The 23,655-nt window shown below is 39.8% G+C and overlaps 2 protein-coding genes across 4 annotated transcripts; both read right to left on the bottom strand.

Moving 5' to 3' along the window:
- Positions 1 to 245: 245 nt before the first annotated feature.
- tdh (L-threonine dehydrogenase) lies at positions 246 to 5,729 on the bottom strand. 2 transcript variants are annotated; one of them, XM_085382334.1, is made up of 9 exons: positions 5,573 to 5,729; positions 3,824 to 4,018; positions 3,427 to 3,469; positions 3,236 to 3,306; positions 2,391 to 2,540; positions 2,112 to 2,284; positions 1,805 to 1,895; positions 1,132 to 1,401; positions 246 to 1,016 (listed from the first exon to the last, which is right to left on the bottom strand). In XM_085382334.1, the coding sequence occupies exons 2-9, from the start codon at positions 4,008 to 4,010 to the stop codon at positions 877 to 879; spliced, it is 1,125 nt and encodes a 374-aa protein (XP_085238460.1). In that variant the 5' UTR covers positions 4,011 to 4,018; positions 5,573 to 5,729; the 3' UTR covers positions 246 to 876. The 2 variants fall into 2 exon arrangements, with proteins under 2 accessions (XP_085238460.1, XP_085238462.1); XM_085382336.1 differs by lacking the exon at positions 5,573 to 5,729 and adding an exon at positions 4,675 to 4,716.
- Positions 5,730 to 8,913: 3,184 nt separating this feature from the next.
- Positions 8,914 to 22,002, bottom strand: mtmr9 (myotubularin related protein 9). Of its 2 annotated transcripts, none has more exons than XM_085382364.1 (11): positions 21,890 to 22,002; positions 21,067 to 21,251; positions 19,134 to 19,242; positions 18,855 to 18,980; positions 18,583 to 18,756; positions 16,920 to 17,137; positions 15,858 to 16,019; positions 15,621 to 15,762; positions 15,294 to 15,514; positions 14,897 to 15,048; positions 8,914 to 10,850 (listed from the first exon to the last, which is right to left on the bottom strand). In XM_085382364.1, exons 2-11 carry the CDS (start codon positions 21,246 to 21,248, stop codon positions 10,687 to 10,689), a joined length of 1,650 nt encoding a protein of 549 aa, XP_085238490.1. In that variant the 5' UTR covers positions 21,249 to 21,251; positions 21,890 to 22,002; the 3' UTR covers positions 8,914 to 10,686. The 2 variants fall into 2 exon arrangements, with proteins under 2 accessions (XP_085238490.1, XP_085238489.1); XM_085382363.1 differs by lacking the exon at positions 21,890 to 22,002 and adding an exon at positions 21,643 to 21,796.
- Positions 22,003 to 23,655: the final 1,653 nt, after the last annotated feature.

Genomic DNA, 23,655 nt, shown 5'->3' with positions numbered 1-23,655 from the left:
TAATCAAAGACCTAATGTTAAAAATGAAGTAACAAACATGGACAGCAACATGTGGAAATAAAAGAGAAAGAGAGTGCTAAGAAGTGCTCCCGCATATTAAAACACCAACAGAATAAATAATTTGTCATGGAATACAAAGAAAAAACAATTCTTAAGAATCCCTGCACCACACTGCTTGAAAAAAAAATGGATACAATGTATCAGGTATTCATCCCTGTAGGTGATTAGGCTCCTTTATTTGTGAGAGGTTTTAAGATCCAACTGTCTAAAGTGCAACAAAGGATACACCTCGTGTACGAGTATACCTCTTGCTTGAGTTTGGCCCCAAAGCTTTAGGCCTAAAATTCCCAGATTATGGAAATTTAGCAGGAAACCCCCCCCCCCAAAAAAACCTTACCATTTGGGTTTTCAAAAGAAAAACATAGAAATGCTTTCAGTTGTACAATGCAACATTCCCCATTTGTTAACTAGATTCATCAGAAAATATTGCAAAAATTTGCACAATTCTTCAGCATGCAAGTTACCCTTTGTTTCATCTAAACGCAGCTTCAGGTTGATAATGTTGACACCAATTCAACTCATTGACTGCCCCTCACCCAAATCTCTAAATAGAAAAGGGATAAAAGAGAGCAAAGCAGAGGTGGAGAGACTAGATTCCAGGGATGGGGGTGAGGATCTTCTAGTCCTCATTGACCATTACATTTGAGACAAGCCCGGTCGGTGGCAAGCAAGAAGGACCCTGCTGATGTTACACAGAGAAGTGAGAGGATGATGATGACTTACAGGCCATGTTTCTCTGTTCTCTTTGGTCAGTGTTTTACATTATGTACAAAAAAAACATTTTAAAAAAAATACTACGATTGATGCCGCGTTGCCTCAGTTAAAACGAGCCATGCGTGTTTCTGAGCCAAAGAAGTTGAGCATCGTCTGAACGAGTTCTGGGAGATCATAATCGTGTTTCCAGGCCCAGTCATTCCGTGCATTGGAGTCATCAAAGTTCATCGGCCAGCTGTCAGCTGAAAAGGAACAGATTTAAAGCATGTGTCAGTTTATCTTATAGGATTTTCACCATCAAAAAATATCAAAGATTAATGAGAAGTTTCTCCTTTAAGAAATCAAAGCCTTGCTTACCAATTGCCTGTCGTACAGGGTCAACCTCATATGTGACCTCCAGCTCAGGCATCTGCTTCTGGAGTTCCTGGGCCAGTTCCTCGGGGGTGAAGCTCATGGCGTTGATGTTGTACGTCCTCATGCTTAGTGTCTCAGCCGGTGCTTCCATCACCTCCAGTGTGGCACGCAGGCAGTCGTCGATGTACATCATGGGCAGCCTTGTGTCAGGTCTCAGGTTGCACTCAAACTTGCCAGTTTTGATTGCGTCGTGGAAAATCTGGACGGCGTAGTCTGGTCAGAGATGGGGGAAAAAAAACAAAAACAAAAAGAGCCTTGTTACAGAAATGCTGAAAAATCTAAACTCTGTTATGCACTTAAAGAAAGTAACAAATGCAGCAGAAACAGAAAGTATTCCAAGTAAAATATTTGAGGAACATGCGATTATGAAAAGCTAAACTGTAATTAAAAATCTAACTGATAAGAGGATTTGGGTGTGGTGGCTGAGCAAACAAGTGAAAATATGGAGACACCGGATCAAGTTATGCGATGGCATGAAAAAAAAAAAAAAAATGCAACAAGTCATAACAACACTCTGAAATAGATCAGTTGCATAACAAAGTTGACACTTGATAGCAGCACAGGAATAAGCAACCGTTAAAAGTGTAACCTTATCTGTAGTCTGAATCCACCCTACCTGTTGTGCCACCACCGGGCATGGAATCAGCAGAGATGATTCCAGGATAGCGTAGACAGCGGAAGTCCAGCCCATAACGGTGGTGGTAGTACTGTTAAAGAACAGAAAGAACTCCGCTATTTAGAACAAGCAGCTTCTCAGATGAACTTAGATTTAACAGTCATCAATTGATGATAGATGAAAACAAAAGAAAAAAACAAAAACAAAAACAGGCACATGCACTGAGGATCATCAGTTTTCAGGACATTCTATGGTTTTGATATCAAGTTTGCCCATTAAGAGTTTAGATTAAACTCTGAGCTCTCACCTCTCCCATCAACTCAGCATGTACTTTGGAAACACCGTAGATAGTGCGGGGTCTCTGCACACACAGATCTGGCGTAGGGTTGCGAGGGGATGTGGGACCAAAGGCACCAATGGTGCTGGGGACAAAGAGACGCAAGCCGTGCTCTGCTGCAATGTCCAGGATGTTGTGAAGCCCTGAAAAACAGACAGCTAAACGCTCAGCAAGTGCCCCATGAAAAACAAGAGCATCATCCTACATCGTTATGCCCACATGAGACAGATTGGTTACAAATTCACTTACCGGTGATGTTAACAGAGCGTGCCAAGGCCACGTTAGCCTCTCCAACAGCACTGAGGAGGGCGCTGTAGTGAACCAGCCAAGTGATGCGGTTGTTCACCACAATTTCCCGCAGGTTCTTGTAGTCCAGGATGTCTGAGTAGATGAAGGGGCCTGATGGCGACAGATGGATAAGCATTGTAAAGAGTTTTGTTTCACCTTCACTGTGACTGCGCTTGTTTGTCAAGGATGCTCCCTAGCCTTCAGTACAGGCTGCCAATAGGACACTTCGGAATTTGTATGTTCTCCATGTTCATAAGCAACTTCTGATCATTACTAAATGTTAGCAAAGTAACTTAAGAAGTTTCAATTCAAATGTTGATTTAGAGAAATTTATTAACACCCCCCCCACACACACACACACACACACACACACACACACACACACACAGGGAAAGGATAAATCAATATTAAAGCAAGAGGCTTTATTTGCAGACACTTTACTATTCAAATGTGTCCATTTCAGTCTGACGCAATATGCTGTGATTTATTTCAAAAGCGTAACAACCTGTATTGCCAAATCCCTGACTTTTTTTTGTAAGGCTGGCATTAGTCAGCAATACACCCAAAAGAGGATCATCATACTGAAAAAAAGACTGTCTGCACACTCTACAAATATTACAGTTGGACATGGCTTTTTCAGTAACACCTGGGCTTATAGAGAGAGAAAAAGTTAAAGAAAAGGGCAAAAAATGTCTTGTATGTACTTGTATATGCTATGCAACGTAATCATTAAACACTGCTAATATAGTATCTTTTGTGTATCTGAACTGTATACATTTTTATATAGCATATGTGAGTATACTCACCACTGTGGAAAATGCTGTTTTGAGGTTTCCGGATGTCAGATAGAATGACGTTGTTCTTTCCGTACCTCTTCCTGCGAAGGAACCAATGTTACAAAGTTTGCCTTATAATAAACTGTTTAACTGCAGTGTTACAATTACTAATCAACACAAAACTTGTCATTTATTATATTCGGACAAATTAAAATCCTTACCTCAACAATTTGGCCAGGCCTACACCGAGCTGTCCCAGGCCACCTGCAGAGGTTGGAGGGAGGTGGAAATATTATGAGTGATCTGAGGACACCATACACAAATCAGATGCGCAGCAGCTAATAAGTACCAGCGCTTAGTTTCCATGGAGACTGAAGTACCTCAGGAGGAGAGTGGCCATAAGAAAAAAAGGTCACAGCACTGGACGCCCACGTTTTATTTTTTAATGGCATCCCTCTCAGCTCTCATTGCCAAACTTGTCAGAAACCCCGCTGATCTCAAAGTCCCAGAACAGCATATTTTCTAACCCTCGTGCATTTTAAAACGGCCTTTTTTTGTTAAAGCATTAGACTAAACTGCATGGCTGCAAAAGACCAAAACCTGATGCTTCGTACGTACCTGTGATGAGCACCTTGGGGTGGTCTGTTTCTGAGAAGGACACAGAATGGAAGCTGGCATCAGAGGTCACCTGTCGAGGGGAGAAGCTGATGTTGCGTACAGCCACCGTTAAGGGCTGGCAGCCACAGCCTGGGGTACTGAGTAACGCCTGCTTGGCCACCTTGCTGAAGATCCTCACGACAGGCATGTTGGTACCTGGAGGAAGGGAACAATGTGTCTGTTTACTTTTAGGTGACACTTTGGTTGGTAAATTCCAATGAAAAAAAGAAGTCTAGCAGAGCTCTACAAATCTAATGAAAGCCAATTTGCATTTATATTTAATTAGACTCTGGCATCATTTGGTGGCCTCACTTCGCAACATTTTTGTCATGAGGTTTTCGGCTCATTTCCAAGCCTCAAGCTCCGAGAGGTGGACAAACAAGTTTTAAACGACAAAAGTGGCACTCGGAAACTTTTTATTTTAATTCCCTTAAAGGGCAGATTGATCAAACGCATCTGAAAACACTGAGATGAGAGAAAACATACCAAAAGCGAAAACACGTGGATTGCAACAAATGACATGCTAATGACATGATGCAGAGAAAATGAGTGCAATGGAAGAATCAAAGCGCATAAAAACACCAAAACAGTCAAAGTTGAGCAAAACTTTAACGCAACATGACTCTAACTCTATCTATCTAAAAACATTATAAAACACGAACACCACATATCTTTAGAAAGGTACAGAACTGCAGAAAATTAAGCATACTGAGCTACTACTTCATGCAAAAATAGCGCAATAAAACTAAATTTGTCGTTCATTACGGGACGTCTAGACTTTTACGCAACGCATCACTTCAGAAAAGACTTACCGAGGGTTCAAAGAGCTTCCTAGTAAAAGAATGAACGGAGTTACTTTGGAGTATATATGTACTGCCCTGCCTTCAACGAGAGCCAATCAAGGAGAGAGGGCGTACAGCGGCATACAGAGCCTTGGAAAACGGTGCCAAGATCAGGGTGGCATGGACTCAGAGTCGGAATGTGCTTTCATTTTGTTTGCCTTCATTTTCTTACAAATATATATTGAACCATAAAATTATTAATAACAGAGATCATGGATTAAGCATGAAAACATTACTTTTGCACAAAAGCACGCTCTCCCGCTCCATCATGCTTGTGGCCTATCCCCTTCTGAGAGCATGTGCTGTTCAATATTGAGCCAACATCGTTTAAGGTACTCATCATATAAGCCCCCTGTTTAATATGGGCAGCGCGCCACAGCTCGCCAAGACTCCTTTCTATGGGACATGCCGATCGTTTAATTCCTTAACGTCAGCGTAACTGATCTCCATACCCTCCAATGTGCAGCTGCTTTTCCACGAAGGCAAAACTGCTGCTGGTGGACGAAATTCTGAATGAGAGCAACCACTATTTTAGATCCTAAATATTTTCTCTGTCTGAGCTCAGCACGTCATTGTGACTTAGCAACCGGCTGCACTTCAGAAGAGGACTTTGCTTTGGTTTAAAAAAAAAAAAAAAAAAAAAAAAAAAAAAAAAAAGAAGAGCGAGAGAGAGATGGTTTGATCGGGATAGAAAGGTTAAACACACGTGATTCAAAAAAAGAAAAAAAAGAGTGGAAGCACGAATTGATAAATTGCGCATAATTTCCCTAAAATTAAATTTTAAATTTCCCTAGAAAAGAGGACTAATTAAAAAACGGCCGGGTTCTTAAATGTAAAAGAAATCAAATATCGGGATCGGTGCACTCACCAGATAATCTGCAGTTAACACAGCCACACACAGAAAGAAAGCTCCTCTGCGATTTGCGTCTTTTTGAGAATGGGATGCTGACGTGACGTTCGTGTTATCTCCGTTCAGTGTTGCATCAGCTCAGCTGCGCCTTCAAGCTATATATCAACGACCATCTGCTTAAGGGGAAGCCGGCTTTCTCTCGGATTGGCGGAGACCCGGAGGTGCGGTCTTCCCTCGCAGACCACTCCCTCCCGTGGCGTCACCGACGCCCGGTCAATCTTTGTGCATCCACGTAATCTGAGGCCACGCGGTTTATGCATTACTTAAAAATACCCGAGGCTGCACATTGGCAGGGGATGGTGTGATCGTGTCAAACGTGCAAATACTGTTGCAAATACACGTTTACCATGACAGTCGCATTCACATGATGAACGTGGGCTCAAAGTCCAGCTTCAGATCAAGAGTGTCCACTCTAAATCGCAGGAAAAGTTTAGGATATAAGGCCCTCGCCTTTTCAGGCGACCAAAGAAAGGGGGCAGTTGACGTGAAAGGCCGTGAGGTGCTATTCTTCATCAGTTAAGTGGGTAAAAAGAGGAGTGGAGTGGGTTTAAAATGTGATTTTCAATTTCCTTTTGGAAGCTGTGGCTGTGAATCTGCAACATGCAGTCAAATGAGGTGAAAGTTAAAGTGCCTAAAAAACTGTGAGCTCAGCAACATAAAAGGGACTGAACTTCAACAAAGGGCAACAGTGGGGTAGATCATCACAACATCCGAGTTGTGCATCCAAGAGAGCACTCTCCAGCAGGTAAGCGTCTTCATAAGTGAAGATAAGTATAAGAAATACTTTATTAATCCCCGAGTTGGGAAAAAACTCTGTCTCAGCAGTTATCCTAGTTGTTTCTATTGAGAAAAACAGAGAGAAAATACAGACTGTTTAGCACAAGGTGCAAACAAGTCATCAGTCACAAGAACAAAAAGGTCACATTAGATTTATGCCAAAACATTCAAAAGTCAAAAAAGCTCTGCAAGATCAATCACATCAACCACAGCTGCTACATGGGAATATGTACCAGTGTAGTAAAACACATTTCGCTATACTGAAAGCAAACAGTTCGAATGCGCTCATGTCTTTATGGATATGAATGGTGCACAATTTAGAAGTAGCAGACGTCTACGTAAAGCAAAACAAGGTGTTGAGCCCGATGCAGCCCTGCAATCAAAGAAATTGGACGATTACAGGATGGACTTTAAAAGCCATTTAACACCAAATCCTTGGCTTCACTGGAGTTTTTGTGACCTGGCAAAATTAAAAAAAAAAAAAAAAAAATAGAAGCTCTCCAGCCTCATTGATTTGAATCTAGATGTTTATCAGTGAACGATATGATGAATGCACACACTTTCTGTTTGACTTTCAGGTTTGTTTGCAGGAGATAGAGCCGAGTCAGAACGACTGATGACGTTGCTGAATGGAGCAAGCAAAGGGTGGGCTTAAGGCCTGCACTGGAATATGAGTGGAGCATGCGAGCACACCCCCATGCCTGTCATGACTGAGAAAGAAACAGCTACCTGAAAAACAAGTTGACCTGATCTTTGGCAAGAAAAACAAGATGTAATTTTTTCTCGAAAGAAAAAAGAAATCGTAAATATATTTTTCCTTTCAACCGCAAACTGGGATAATCTTCTAAGTAACCTGCAATTCCAGGAAATGTGAGACAAACATGACACTTGATAGCTGTGAGGTTACATAGCTCAGTGTCACTACTAAAAATGGGAATCAAAGTCTCTTATAAACCAAGCTATAGTTTCTATCTAAAATCTTACTTGATAATGCACAAAATCCTTCCTTGCTTCAAGAGAATTTTAAGGGTTCCCTTGTGAGTAATAAACATGAAATTAGGGTATTGATAGACACAAAGACTTAATGATACAGACAGAAGAGTTGTGGCTGACCAGCAGCACTGTAAACACTTACTGCAACATGGATATCTCTCCCTATGAAGCAGCTGACCCTTGGCTATTTTTTGCCCCAGTCGCCGCATCAGATGATTGTGTCGTCACAGCAATGCGAACACATTTTATTAGGGTGCTGTTTACTAATCTTCGGACAGACTGTCAAGGACAGGGTACATAACGTGGATATTTTCTAGGACTTCTTTCTGGTATTTGGAACCTTTGGAAGGGGGAAAAAAATAAATAATACTGATATATTTAAAGCAGATTTTTGTCCACATGAAAATAATGGAACAATGACCCAGACATGTTTACATTAAAAAGTTGTCCTGTTGAGACACAGTCAACAGTTGGCCTGTTGACTGTATATAAAAGATGGACACAGCCTCCAAGTCAACGTGTCAGTCAATGAGAAAATGCCTTATAGTGGAAATATTTCTAATGGCCAGCAGGGGGCGATGTTTTTTCCTGCAAAAGAAAGTCAGACTGTAAAAAAAAAAAGAAAAAGAAAAGAGTATGTTTAAAAACAAATGTACTATTCTCTTCATCTCTGAATTCAACAATAAACACCTCCCTTCTGATTTTATTGTTTTTATTATACAACACTAAATGTGTACTCGTTACCTGGTTGTGATTGGTTACTGGAGGTTACTGGCAGTTGCTGTGAAATTACTGACGTTGCACTCGCGCAGGCCTACTGACCGACCAGCCTGGAAACCCCCGTTCACTGCAGAAAAACATGTATTCTGCATGTGGTAGCTGGTAGTCAGTAGCGTGAAATTGTTCACAAATAAGTATAAGACGCTGCACTGAAAAGCCCTCTGTGATTGCTTTGGTTCTTTCAGCTTGCTGCAGTCAGTAGGAATTTGCATGGAAGACGCTGATTTGTCTGCAAAAGCGGAAAATGTGAGAAGTGCAACACAAACTGTAAACAGAGCACGTTGACCTTCAAAGTAAAAGTTGAGCCTTTTGATATGTGTCGGTTGCACAAGTAAGGTCCAACTTTTACTTTGAAGGTGAACGTTCTCAGTATACCGTTTGTGTCGCATCTTCTTTCAGACTCATCTCAGACAAGTCAGTGTCTTCCACCTTCCATGGCAGTGAGATCCACCACCAAGTCATCTCATATAGTTTGAAAATACAGAGTTGGAGATGAAGCCGAGGCTTTGAAAAAGGTCTTCAAATACCAAGGGCTAACATTAGGGTAGCCCTTGGTATGGGTAGGATAGGTATATTTTATTGCTAAATGCTCAATTTACAGCCAACTAGGTGGCTTTCACTTTGTTTTCTTAAAACAAAAAACAAAAAACCCTAAAAACTAGCTTAATGAGACTGGTGACACTGAATCACGGAAAACTGAATGATGCACAGACTGTGTGGTGATTAAAGAACTGAAACGCTTCCTTTGTTGTAATACAGATTTTAATGGCGTGAAAACTTAAAAAAAACCCCACAACAACAAATTTTAATCAATATTAGATTTTTCAAGCATTCTGATCAGCAGCGACAAATATGTACACATAATTTTGAATCTGGATTTTACAGTAAGGCATTGCACAAAGTACAACAGACACGATTATTTATCTACTGTGTGACATTACATTTTTGAATTTTGTCAACTTTCTGACAAAGCGAAAATCACTTAGGCATCACACAACTATAAGAAATGTTCTATCCATGCACACATGAAATATACACGTAAACTTTCTCTTTGTCAAAGCATTTCAAAGTAGTGGAAGTAAGTTAAGCTTAGTGTGATTATTAGTATTAGTATTGAGCAGACATCGAGATAAATCATAGATCATTTACTTTGTTACAGGCAATCAAACAAAACTGGCCAAAGATGGCTGCAGTGCATTTAATTTTTAATCCCAGACCATAATAACAAAAAAATATATTTATATTTACAACGCTAGATGATGTTTTTCTAATGGTACTACCAAAGAGTGCACTGAAAGATGAAAGAACTAAGGTCTATAAGCAAAGAGCGCTGCGGGTTTCAGCTTGCCATAATGACACAGACAGCTTTACTGACCGCTGAAGTTTAGGATAATTCCTATGTTCGTGAGATAAGTATGAGCTTGGATGTGAGAAGCTGACAATTAAGCACATTTTCCAGAAGAGACACGAGTTTTGGAGTGTAACATGTGTGTAGGTTAGTTGGATACATATTGTCCTGTTTGATATTTGGACATTTGTCATCTATTATGGCAACAACTGATGAGAGATCGTTTTCAAAGTGGGAGTAAAATTGATTTGCGTATACGTACATACAGATAAAGAAATGCTTTTGACACAAAGTGCATCAGTTCTGAATGTTAAACTCAAGAAGTCAGAGATGCTCAGCAACCGATCTAGTCGTTAGATTATTGTTATACGTGGTTACATCAAATCGTTTGTGCAAATTCTGGCTGTGATACTGGAATGTCAAGCATTGATCTGATATTTTACATATTATACAAACCTCCCTCCTCACTGGCCTGACCCTACCTACGCTTAGTATGTCATCTCAATGTGCAGCAAAAGCACATGCTCCCTTACAGCACCCTATATGTTGCCATAGTTACTCTGCAGCGGTCTAATGGTGTACACATTCAGCAGAACTTTTACGAAATATGTGAACCCTGTAGCAACTGAGACACTTTTTTTCTCCAGCTGTCCTTAAAATGCCCCTTTAATCCTCTACTACACAAGATCAGTGCTGAGAAGCACAAAAGGGTCCACAATGTCATTTTTACACATCACGTATATAGAAATGGAAGCCAGCAAGTACGAGTGTGGGTGTTTGAAGAGGTTTGGCAACAGTGAAATCAGCCGCCCAGTCACAGCACAATCTATAGAAATGAGCAGTAGGCATGTGCAGGTCTGGCTGTACACTGATATTAGACCACAGTGTGATAAGGGAGGTTTAGCTTTTATCTGCACTCTGAGAAATGGCTAATAAGGACGGCGCTTTTGTTTCTGAATTTTTTCCTCTTACTCGAGTGTAGTTTGCAATGAGTCACCATGATAAAAATGTTTTTCATTAAAGCATCAAAACTGAAGTTCATTTAGTCGCGTTCACAATAACTTGACAATAATGTTGTTTTCTTACATTATGTTTTAAAAAGGGGAAGCTAAAGCTGGGATGTCTGTGATTTTTGAATGTACCATCTCAATTACTTTTAGAGGTCTCTCTCTCTTTATGGCGTATGCAGCAGAGGATCTTCAGTTTCAAGCTGGGCCAGCTGCCTGCGCAGGCTGTTTACTTTGGTCTGAAGCTCCTTGTTGTACTCTATTATATGAACCATTTCCTCATAGGCCTCATCCAGACACTTGGAGGAGCGGTTCCAACGAAGGAACACTCCTGTCACAGAAGAGCAGGACCAATCAGAAAACAACAATTCACAAACTGGTTTCTTCCAGTTCTGGTTTCTTCTAAACACTGCAGTCTCACAACCTTGATAGAGGTTATGTAAGCGTTGCGTGTGCAGTCACTGTACACTAACGGGAAAGCATGCACCTTTCTTATGAGAACACATACTTACACATACACATACACACATAATTGTGATAAAGAAAACAAACAGCTAACAGATAAAGTGTATTATCGTGCTGGATGTGGTTCTTTGTGGAGCTTTGAGTTGGAGTACAAATACAAGATTCTGACATGTCTAAAACTTAAAGCAGTCTCGAAAAACAGTTCACACAGTTTGTGCTGAGCGCAAAAAAAACAAACCACTGGATCTTAATGGTGGTTGGAGGCTGTTGGCAGAGAAACAGGTGTAAACACAGAGGAGCTGTATGACTGGAATGAACCATCGCTTTACTTGTCAGTCATAAGGAAAGCCAGTGTGTCAACAAACTGAGGTTTCTGAACCCAGTAACACGTCTGTAGATAGCACTACTCAATAAGATCTCAGTTATTTTAGTTCTTTTTAAGTTTGGGTCATTGATAACAAAATACTTGTGAAATGTATGGTGGCTGCGGAAGGATGTGCATATGCATCCCTATGTTTACGCAATATTTGGAACAATTAATTAACTGCAGCAAACTTGGACCTGTACTCCAAATGCCCATTGATATATTTTATTTACTGCTATTTAGACACACTTGCCTCTGATCCCTCAGTGAATTTCTTGTTGTTTAGCTGACATTAAAGCCTTGCTTTTACCCAATTTCCTCACCTTTAATGAAAAATAAAAATCTTGTCTTTTGCCTGATCCCTTTAGGGGCTCACCACAGTGGATCCTCCTTCACTGCATCTATGAATCTTCTTCGTGGTCTTCCTCTTTCCTTCCTGCATGGTAACTCTATTATCAACATCCTTTGTCCAATATACCCACTATCCCTTCTCTGCACATGTCCAACCCATCTCAGCCTTACTGCTTTTACTTTGTCTCTATATTGCTCACTGTGAGCAATATTTCCAGTATTTCTTTGCATCTTAGGTCGTTGGCATCATATTGTAAATTTCATGTTTTGGGGAAAAAAAACAAAAAAAACCCTGTCATTTTTTACTCTTCTTTTAAATAAGCTTTACTGATGATGTTTTAAGACACTTAGCTGTGTCATCAGTGACTGTCAGAAAAGAAGGACGGAAAAGCCCTTCGTTTAGTTTGTGCTGATAAATAAATCCTTCTACCCACAAGTTGCAATCACCGTGAAAAACCCTATGCACAATTTTTTTCCCTCTATATTATCAGAAATTATTATCATAAATTTCCTTGAAATACCATTACATAGTTTTGAGGCTTTATCGCCCAACCAAGAACCAAGAACATGCAAACTCCACACAGAAAAGCCCAAGATGGATAATTGACATTTCACCAGTCCTGGATTTTATTACACAGTTATAGCCGTGTAATTCAGAAATAATCCTGAAATCCTTTTGCTCATTAACTTTTTGGAATTATATTGAATTTATAACATTTGTGTCTTTTGTGAATAGTGTTGACTGCTTTCCATTTCTTTCCTTTGTATTTGTAAAGTCTTTTTCTAACTGGATTTTAAAATGTTTAAAAGTCATGTTTATCAGTGTTTTAACTCTTACATGTCTTTTAGCTATTTTTTTAAAATTTAATTTCAACAGTTTAAAGTCGGCTGTTCTTAAATGTGCGACACAAATAAAATGACTAAAACCTCCACATTTTTACTCAACACCTTTAAAGTGATCAAACTGCAGTCCAATTAAAAACAACAACATTATTTTAGTGCATTTTTTGTTTTTTCAATTAAACCATTATTTTTATTCAATATTATTTCGCTAAGAATTACACAGAACTTTTGGGATGTAAAGATTTTACACACGCCATCAGTTTCTTTTAGTGTCCACATCAGCAGCTAGAGTTCAGGACTTCCATTGGGTCTTTTAAGGTGGGCTGAGGAGTGTGCGTCACTTTCTATGAAAGAGCTGCATAAGCAGGATATCACGTGCTCCACTCAGTTCTTATGCATTCCACTTCATATAGCGTGAACGGCTTTAGGCAGTAAGAGAGGCCCCATGCACGAAATGCATGAACCTAATGACCTCTAGTTGGTCTGGATTCCCCCTCCCCCAACTTTTCTTTATGAATGGTCTAACACAGATCTCCCCAGGGCTTTGTTGTACTTGTTGCACTATGCTGAACCCACTGACATTAAGACAACCATAGTTAAGAATAAGAATAACCACCATTATTAAAGTTGTGAGGGAAAAAAACCCCTCATCAATTAAGAGTTTCACTGCAGTCACTCAAATTCACAATTTAGACAAATTCAGACTTACATATTCATTCTGAATTTGTTAAAATCAAATTAGTACACTGTCATTTCAATAAAATTGAATTGAATTGAATTGTCAGTGGTTTAAAAAGTGTGAAAAATGTGAAAAAAGTAATAATTTTAAACCAAAAACAATGATGATATAATGCTAACATTGGTAAAGCTGGTTTTATCTGGCAATTTAAATAAAAACGATCATGTAAAATGATCAAATAATTTTGATTTAAAAAGATTTAGGATCACATTTATATACACTGATATTCTGATATAACTTCCACTGATACATGATGTTTGTGTTTAATGCCAAAAGGCACTTGTGAAAAAACAGCACTTTAAATTACCCACAACAGATTTTGTGGTTGTATGCCTGTATCAGTGCTTCTTTATTTAGCACCATTTTGCTACTCATGCTTTACCATAATATCATCACACTGCCTCTCAGTGAGGAAACTGTTTGTAAAAAGACACACAGGCAGGCTGAACATGTCACGGACACACCTCAGGAGCATTTTGAACAATTTCCCAAATGCCAAAGTGTGTTCTACCTCTTCTTGTAAAATGATTCATAATGCTAGCTATACCGGAAACTTCTGCACAAGTACCACCTCTCCACCAAGTTACATGAAATTCAGCTGAGTCATCTAGCTGAGTTTCAGGTGGCAGGTCAGACAGCACTGATCACATACCTCACCTGTCATGTAGCTGTACACAACATGACAAAGCTGCAACCAACAGTTTGTTCACTATTGGATAATCATGGGACTGAATGCTTATCTTTACTAAAGATCAAAGGTGACTGTAAAAGGAATAAATTGACGTGCAACATTTTGTTTATTTATCTAAAATTATTTGCTGATAATATTTTTTAAAAATCCTGTATAATGTATGTATACTTGTCTTCATGCTTGTAACCTTGGAAAGCACAAATAGCTGGTCCTCGGGTCCCAGTGGCTGTCAGGGTCATTCAGGGTTCAAATGCTCAAATCAATGCTGCCCCCTACTGGTGAGATTTCAGAACGTATGAGTGAGCAAATGTGTATTTGTAATTGTGAGTACGCCCAATTTCTAATCGTGTACCTGCGGCTACAACAGCAGTTTTATCACCTGATCCTCATGGTGGGTTTTTAGATATTAACCTACTCCATCTTCAGACTGAGAATAAACTTAAAGCATGAGTCAAAACTGCAAAATATGTACAGCATGTGGTCTCACTGGACTGCTTTCAATGAAGAATATTAACATTTGCCATTTAATTGCTTTCGTGTTGTAAATGAGACACTCAGTGTAACAGTTGGATTTAATGTATGTATAAAAAATACATAAATACAGCTGAAACTTAAATAAAGATTAAATTTAAAAAAAAATACTCCCAGCTATAAATGTTCCCTTAAAACCTGCAAACAAAACTTTATGTGTACTTTATTATTTTAAAACTTAAAATTATCCAGCACGTTTCCTTTTTTTTCACTTTAGGAAACTTTCTTTTATAAAAAAGGAAACAAGGTCTGAAAATGAAATTTGCTGATTTTTCTATCTATCCATCTATTATGGATCACAGAGGCAGATGTCTTTTGTACAGACACCCAGACCTCCCTTCTACCTCCTCTCCCTCTTCTTAAGAGATACCTACGAATATATTTGTTTCTTACCTTCCCACAGCAGCAGACTCTGAGGGGCCACAGATGGCCAGATCACAAGACTGTTGGGCTCGTAAAGTGGGTTGGTCAGACGCTCCAGCTCCTGCGGCCGATTCACCCATGACCAAAGGGACACAGTCTTTTCAGGCAAGCACAGTCTGGCTCTGTGAAAAGACAGAAATGTGTCAGACTGACCAACAGGAAAACTGGTTCACGGCTGTTTTATCAGAGGTGGTTCACAGCTGCAGGGAGAGCATCGTGATTTTTGCATGACCTAACTATCAGCAACACAACAAATAATAACAAATGATGTATTCTTAAACTACGTAGGGTGACACCCACATCACACAGCTGAAAGCATAGCCCTGACATAAACTGAAGGTCTTACATCAGCCAACTCCTATCTTACCTCTCAGCTGCACTGTTGCCCAAGAATGTCCCAAACTGAGATGCGTAGGCGTGTTCGAAAAGCAGTACCAAGAAACTCTCGTTGAATTCAAAGGAGCAGGGAAATTGGCGAAGGATCTGCCACACACAGTCCAGGAAGAGAAGAAAGACAGGGGCCTCATGGCGAGGTTTGCTGTTGGAGAAGGCAGACTGGGCACAGCGCTGCTGGAAAGGGTGACCAGCCTGTGTAAGCAGTCAAAGAGGTGAAATGAGTGGAAACACTCACACTGTGGAGGAGAAGGTGAAAGAAAAGACAACATTTGGCTCTAAACAGTGCATCTAAGCTCACCTGGAGCCACTCCCGCTCTACCAGGCTTTGAAAGCCTTTAACGGTCCTGCACCCGGGATCCAGGATGATCTGAGCCAAGGAGGTGACCTGCAGGGTGGAGTCTGTCCCTTCTGTACCGTGAACAAGCACTGACGCTCCCTCCCTGAGATAAACACACAAGCCCACAGTCTGTCACTGCTCGCTGCTTTTCGAGTTTATGTTTACTGGGACATGAGGACAACCAAATGAAAAACAGACCTGTCAATACACTGGGCAGCCAAGCAGGCCGTGGTGAGGATCTCTTTGACATTAGTTTGCCAGTTGGAAGCCTCCAACTTGCTTAACCAGCGGTCCATGCTGTGGGACTGGTCGTTACATGCCTCCACCAACTTAATCAGGCTCTCCTGAAGGACATTATACCTGCAAAAAACAGATTTATTTAGATCATTTAAAGTATGAGATGCATTTCAATCAGTTTCCACTTTATCTAGTCTTCTCAGTAATACTTTACAATACAGCCCACAACTAAGGGTGTGATTCCCTTTTCATTAAATTAAAAGTTAATGTATTTTATTTGAAAATACATTGTCATTATATTTACCTGAAAATAATTAAAAGTAGGGGTAACGAGTCATCTTTTTACAGGGAATTTAAACACAAGTAAATTTAAGCTGTGCAATTTCTTGGTAATTTTGCAGAAAAACACAAGTTGCACTTTTCAGTGCCATATTATGGAGTGGGTTAATCATGCTTTTTACATCTTTGTTTTTTTTAATATTCTTTATGTTGATGTGCATGATGGACGTTCTATTATTCAAATGTCCTTAAGACGTGATCTCCCTTATCAGCTTACAAGAAAAAACAAATACCTTCAAAATCTGCTTGTCTATCTAACTGTATAATGATGAATGATGAAGCCAAGTATTTTTTTCTTTCACACTCACTTTTCAAGCAAAACTTTCAAAAGGAGTGTACAGTAAAAAGAGTGTCTCTGTTCCTGTTAGGCAGTTAGTTAGGCAAGGTTAAGCAACTCCATAATCCAACCCAAGCTGCTTTCTTGCAAAACTGCCAGAATTCAGGCACTACTTAAATGTACTTACAGTATAATTATTCCTTTGTTTCCTGTATAAAGGTGAGTTGTTACCCCGTATTCTAGCGAACCCACCTTTAAGCATTTATAGGCAATTATAATGACATTTTAATTTCTAATAAAATAGATTGAAATTCCATTTAATCACGAGGGAATTGCAATGCAACAGACTCTAAACAGGTCGTATTATAAAGTGTTACTGTCTTCTTAATATCTAAGTGTCCAATCACCTTTCAATGGCCTTGTGGATCCTCCTCCATTGTGGGTAGTTGGCCTCCAACTCAAACCCTCCACCTCGGGCTTTGGCCTGCTGAGCAACATTGATAGCACGTGTATCAATGATGTAACCACGCTTTCCTGGCCGCAGAGTGGCGTTGATCAGCTTCTCGTCCTCCTTACACCGTCGCCCATTGGTGCCCGTCAGTGGCTGTCCTGCTCGCATCATCACCTGGAAGTGGAAGTGATTTGTCAGCCCCTATAATTAGAGATGGCTACTTTTTTATGTCCGATACGATATCATGAATTTGGATATCTGTCGATACTGATATGAATCCAATATACTCTATTTTATGATCAATAAAAACTGTTTGTTTTTTTAAAATATCTTGCTGCATTTTGTATATGTCTAGCAGTTTTATTACAGAAGCTCCTTCATTCTAGTCTAAACAACAGTGTCTCAGTAACTTTCCACTAGAGATGGTCCCCTCTTATCTGCATTTTCCCAGCATGAGCGAGAGTCTGCAGCTTTCTACTCCCCAAGGACACATGGTCTAATGCTTTTATTTTCAGGGCTGTGTCCACTTAATACTACACTATATAACTTTATAACACTTAATAATAAAAAAGCATAGCATTATTGAGGCAGTGAAAAATTATTTATTCCCAACAGTTCATACTCAAATTTAAAAAGACAAAACACTAAAGCTATTCTATTACACTTGCAAAAAATATCCCGCTTCCAAAATATTTTGCATTTCAGCAATACTTATCTTTTTATTTAAACCTTCAGCAGATCTGTAAATCTAAGTATTTAAAGTAATTTAAAATGCAGTTTTATGCAAATTTCAAAAACTCTTTGGTTCTGAAAAAAGGAAGTGCAATATCAGCACAAAATAATGTTTATATTCAACAACAACAAAAAAAACGGGTTGTAGAATGGACCCTTTTATACTTAAAGCTTAGCATAAATAGACATCCAGAGTGGAAAGCAGTGCAAATGAATGCAAACACGCCTTCATGACACTCATGTTTTATCAAGATGGATGTCAGTGTAAGCTGTTTCAATCACATTTAACCTGAGATTGATTTTTGTGTAATTTCTATACAAAACATAAGTATGGAAAAAAATGTTTTTTCATAGTTTTTTGGGAACCGTGGAACTGTTTTGCCTGCAACACAGGTTTTTTTTTCCCAAAGTAAAGCTCCATATATCGGTTGTTAAGCTTAACATAAAAATGCTTTACAAACATTCAGAGATGAACTTACACAATTGCTTTACTTCTCTGGGACAGCTTGCTCAGAGGTGAAATACCGGTTTGGCAGCACGTAGCGAGGCTCCAGATGCTTTCAGTGACAAACAACTCCAGACCACCGACAGGTCTCCCACGCAACAGCCGCACTATCACGTGACGCATACTGCTCCCACGTGCTAAAGTCACTACCTGGGTTAAGCCATTTTGCAAGTTTCGTGAGGTGCTTTTGTTATATTTAATGGATCGGGTTACATTTTTTATTTCTCCCTGATATCCGATCCAGTAATTTAGGTCAGGATCGGACCAATACCGGTATTGTATATTGGATCAGTCCATCCCTAGCTATAATGTTCAAAAACACAAACGATGAGAAGCAAAAGAAACGGTCAAAGGCAGAGTAATTATTTTTCCTTGCGCTTACCATGCCGTTCTTCTTGTGGTAGTAGCTAAGTACTGGAAAACGGCCACCGTGACGGAAAGTAGCTACTTTCTTCAGCGTTTCATCATCAAAATCTTTGGGTACTGCCACTAGTGGGGGGTATGACGGACACAAGCTGAAGTCTTTGTTGACCTCACTCAGCCTCCACTCATCTGTCTGCAAAGTGCGGTAGAGGGGATGGAGAAAACAAAACAAAAAAAGGTCCAATAACCCTGATTCAAATTGAATTACTCTGTAATGTCACCTAAACATACCATGGACTCCAAATCTTTAAAGGCATTCTGGGGAAGAAATGAATTCCATCCATCCTCTATGACTTCAAACATTGGCCGGTAGAAGAAAGGGTACATCAGGGAGACTAAATCAAGAGTGGACAGAGCCTTGAGAGGAATGAAAACATTGACTTGTTATTCACAATATTAATCACATGCAGAATTTAACTTGACATGACAAAAACAAAGAGAGCCTGAGAGAAAAATATAGCGTAGCTAAAAATAATCACTCTCTTTCCGACGGGGAGCCTTTGTTCTTACCTCGATAGAGCTGGCAATGTTGAGACACTCCTCCATACCAGTGATCTCAAGCTGAATCACTCTCAAGTCTTTGCATTTGACAGTGATGTGCCCCAAAGACCCCACAAATCTAAAATTTAAAAGGTGAGCACAATAAAGAGGATGAATGTCATGAACAAACACAGAGTATCAGTGAACTACTCTGAGCCCTACAGCTCGGCTTTCTGTGTGTAATTTCTATGTTATCGTCATGTTGGGTTTCTGGAAGAATCGTTGAAACGACTTTTAGTTTGACTGTAGATTCAGTGATTGTTATTAAAGGCAGTATCAGTACTCAGTGCTCAGTACGTAAGCTCTAAGCAGCAACGTGCCCCAGCTACAGATGAAAGAGTGGATTGGCCAGTATCCAAGTACAATGAGCTGCATAAATCCATTCTTAATGGATTAATGTGAAGGCATCTGCATGAAGTTCAGTCAGAAAGGCAGGAGGATTTATGAGTCATTTGCTTTACAATGAAAGAGACAATACAGTGCTGTGAAAATGTATTTGCCTGCTTCGTTTTTTTGTTTGGTTTTTCTGCATATTTGTCACACTTTAATGTTTCAGATCAAATATTTTTTAATATTAGACAAAGACAACCTGAGTAAATGCAAAATGCCATTTTAAAATGATGTAATTTATTAAAGGAAATGGATATCCAAACCTACATGGCACCATCTAAAAAAACCTAATAACGTTTTGCCACCCTTGGCAGCAAGAACTGCAATCAAGTGTTTGTGATAACTGGCAATGAGTCTTTCAGAACACTTGTGTGTTTCAGACCAATGTCCTGGTGCATAACCAAAGTGTGCTTGAGTTTCAGGGCATGAACTGATGATTGAACATTTTCCTTCAGGATTTTTGGGTAGTGGGGAATTTATTAAATAAATTTGAAAATTGAAATTGAAATTTTTATTTCAGTCAACAACAACAACAGATTATAATTTTACATAAAAGTACTCAAACAGTAACCGAAAAAGGAATAGGCTGAAGCCTTATGGCTTATACTTATCCTATCCCTACAGCAAGCCATCCAGATTCCGAAGCAGCAATGCAGCTCAGACCATCACACTAACACCACCGTGTTTGACTGTTGGTATGACTTTGTTTTTTAAATAAAATGCCATGTTACCAAAAGGTTCAACTTCTGTCTCGTTAGTCCATTGAGTATTTTTCCAAAAGTCTTGGGGATCATCAAGATATCTTTTATAAAATGTGAGACAAGCCCTTTGCGTTCTTTTTGGTCAGCAGTGATTTTTCACCTTGGAACTCTCCCATGGATGCCATTTTTGCACAGCATCTTTCTTATTGTTAAATCATGAACACTGGCTTTAACTGAGGCCTTCAGTTCTTTAAAGGTTGATCTTGTGTCTATTCAGACCTCCTGGATGTGTCAGTGTTGGTCGGCTAGGCACTCTTGGGAAGGTTTACCACTGTTCCAAGTTATCCTCCATTTAGAAAGCCCATACCAAAACCTAAAATTAAACCTTAAGGTAGTCTGCAGGTTATTAGGCCAATACTGTAATAGAAACTGACAGTTAAGTACTAGGCAAACCTCCTGAGGCTTGTGTGTCCAACCTGATTTTGTGTCCAACATAAAATGTTTAAAAACGGTACAATTACCAGAAATGGCAGTGAAGAAAAACAAATTCTTTGCCACTACAAGCCCCGTGTCTTTAACCAGTTAATGTTAGTTTCTCTAACCAGTTTAACTATAAGCAAGTTATGCATATGGACACTATTAATAAATAATAATCGGATCTGCAGCATGCACTAAAAAACAGGCGGAACTCAAACGGATTTTAACAAATGCATGCCCTACTGACCTGCATCTATTTAGGGTAGGTGATGTACCATTTTCACAAAGAGATTACATAACAGTCATTTAGAAAAACAATAACACAACGCTGTCACCTCTTCTCTATCGAGTCAATGTTTGAATGAAGCAGCCACAGCTCCTCCGTATTGTCCTGTCTGGAGGAGAGAATCAGGTGATGACCAGTCAAACACAGAGTCCCCTCCACAGTAGGCATGAAAGGCCTGTGTAGGACAACCCCGTCCACCCTGGGTGTCTTTATCAGCTCTGCAAACTCCATAATCTGACCAGACAGAACGAAAACAGCCGCGGTGATTTTAAAGCATAAATACAACGCTATTGGTTAGGTCATGCTACTATTATTGTAAAGACAGGCCAGCGCAACCTCTGTCGACATATATGAGACATATATTGTGTACGTCCATGTCGGTTAACAGTAAAGATGAAAAAGTACTGCAAAAATCGGTCATCTTGATAAAGTTATTCTATTCCGGAAATTAAACCGCTAACGTCAGCTAGCAGGCTAATCGTGACAGAAAGGAGGACAATTTGCCATAAAAAACGGCCGACATTTCGAAACTCAAGCCAAAGCACAAACATCACGTGTAATATAAATATTAAAAACAACAAGGAGCGTTTTTCATCAATACTAAAAAGATTTATCGTACAACTACCTGACACTGTTTTCTTTTATTTGGTCGCAGGTCGATGCTGGTACGTTAAGAAAAACACGCCGACTAGAAACAACCGACTTTTCTCGGCTCAGTTTTGCATCCCAAATTCCGCAATTTTCATCTAAAACGGGAAGTGACTCTGTGCTCTCCTGTTTTTTAACATTAGCGTTATACTTTAAATCTGTAAAGCCCCCGAAGAACTTATAATGTCCATATATTATATATAAGTATGTTTAAACATACATACAGCAACATAGTGAATGAGTTAGAGTTTGGAGGCAGCGTCAGATCAGTGGTTCATCCACAAGGCTTCTGAAAATCCGTGAAAGCCTGTTTCATTTTAGTGTCTGTGTGTTTGGGGTCTACCGAGAATATCAAAAAAGGTCACTAGGTGGTGACATTGGAGTACGTTTGAGAGATTTCTGGCTTTCAGAAGTCTAAACAGTATTGCCCTGATTTCACCGGGTACATAATGTACCGGTGAAATAATGTGCTGTGAGTCATGTTATACATTTAGACATGTTATTTAAGATTAAGCTTAAAACTTTCCTTTTCGATAAAACTTAGAGTTAGTGCTGGATCAGGTGACCCTGAGCCATCTCTTTGTAATGCTGTAATAGGCTTAGACTGCTGGGAAGCTTCCCATGATGCACTGAATCACGTACCTCTTTTCACTTCCTGCGGGTTTACACACACTACTCAATTTAATTATTGGCAATTATTAAACTCTGGCTCTCTCTCTCCTGTCTAATTGAGTCTGTTTCCATTGGAGATTTCTCCTGTTAACAGAGAGATTGTCATTCCCTCAGTTTCCAACTGCTTCCTTATAGGAGCTCATCTGGTAATAGAAGTTTCTTTCTAATATTGTAGGTTCTTTACCTTACAACATGAAGCAACTTGGTGTGACTGTTGTTGACAATTGTTGCTATAGACTGTAAAAAAAAATTGGAATTACACTAAATTATTGATCCAGCCTGGTGGTGGAGGCCTGATAATACCACTGATCACAGATAGGTATGCAAGGTAAGACTGCAATAAGTCAGGGAAACGCACAAGCTGTAAACTACAATGTAAATGTATCAAGACAACTTAGACAACAACAAAAAGAAAAAATAAGTGGACAACAATGACCTGCTGAGTCCGGTATACAATTGAAAAAATAGGAGTTAAAGTGAACTGAAGACAGAGTTTTAACAGTTAATATTAAGTCCAATGATTCAAGGCCCCAAAGGAAAAAAAGTCTAGTGTTGGGTCTTTGTGTAGTTCCAAGTACAGTTTGACAGGCTGGTGTAGCAAAGTTTAACAAGGAGAGCAAAGAGAAGTCATATCTGGCCTGAGGAGGAGGAGGAGGAGGAGGAGGAGGAAGAAGAGGAGAGAGAGAGAGGGGGGGGGGGGGGGGGGGGGGTAGAGAAGGAGGAGCCAGTAGGCAGCTGGCAGGGGCAGAACTGACACAGGAGACTTCAGTACCCTTAAACACAAATGACAGAGGAGGAGGGGACCTACTGACAAGGCTAAGCATGAGCTCAAACTAAACTGCACTTTTCTGCTTTATGGATGCTGATTAAATAATCAGGAGATTAAAAAGCTGCACACACTCATACTCATTAGAGATAATGACATTTTGACTCGGGCTTTAAAGATCATGTGTGCGCTGCATTAGCTGAAGGCGGCTGGGGAGTTTATTCTAAAGAAAGGGCGTGCAGCAGAAGAAACGTTGCCTGAGGTTTTTGTCTTAGCTCGCTGAATAGCGAGGACAACTGCCTGCTGAGATCTTAAAGCATATGAAGGAACACACAAGGAGTCTGAACGGCAGACTCCCTAAAGAGGTGAACGCTTTTAGAACGAGAAGAAGAATAGCAGATAGCTTGGCAGAGGCTACTGTGGACCATTTTGTTTTAGACATTCTGAGCATTGTGTGGGTGTGTGTGTGTGTCTGTGATGTATTGCAAATCAGCACGGTATTTGCTTCACTTGCAGCCTGTCCAAGCTTCACAATAGATGGTTTGCTCTGGG

Source organism: Rhamphochromis longiceps, linkage group LG15, assembly GCF_057381845.1.
Source record: "Rhamphochromis longiceps isolate RC_006_pf linkage group LG15, R_longiceps_female_GT1.1, whole genome shotgun sequence".
In the NCBI taxonomy this organism is placed as follows: Eukaryota; Metazoa; Chordata; class Actinopteri; order Cichliformes; family Cichlidae; genus Rhamphochromis; species Rhamphochromis longiceps.
The sequence above is the reverse complement of the archived record's forward strand: the minus strand, read 5'-3'. Positions and strand labels throughout refer to the sequence as shown.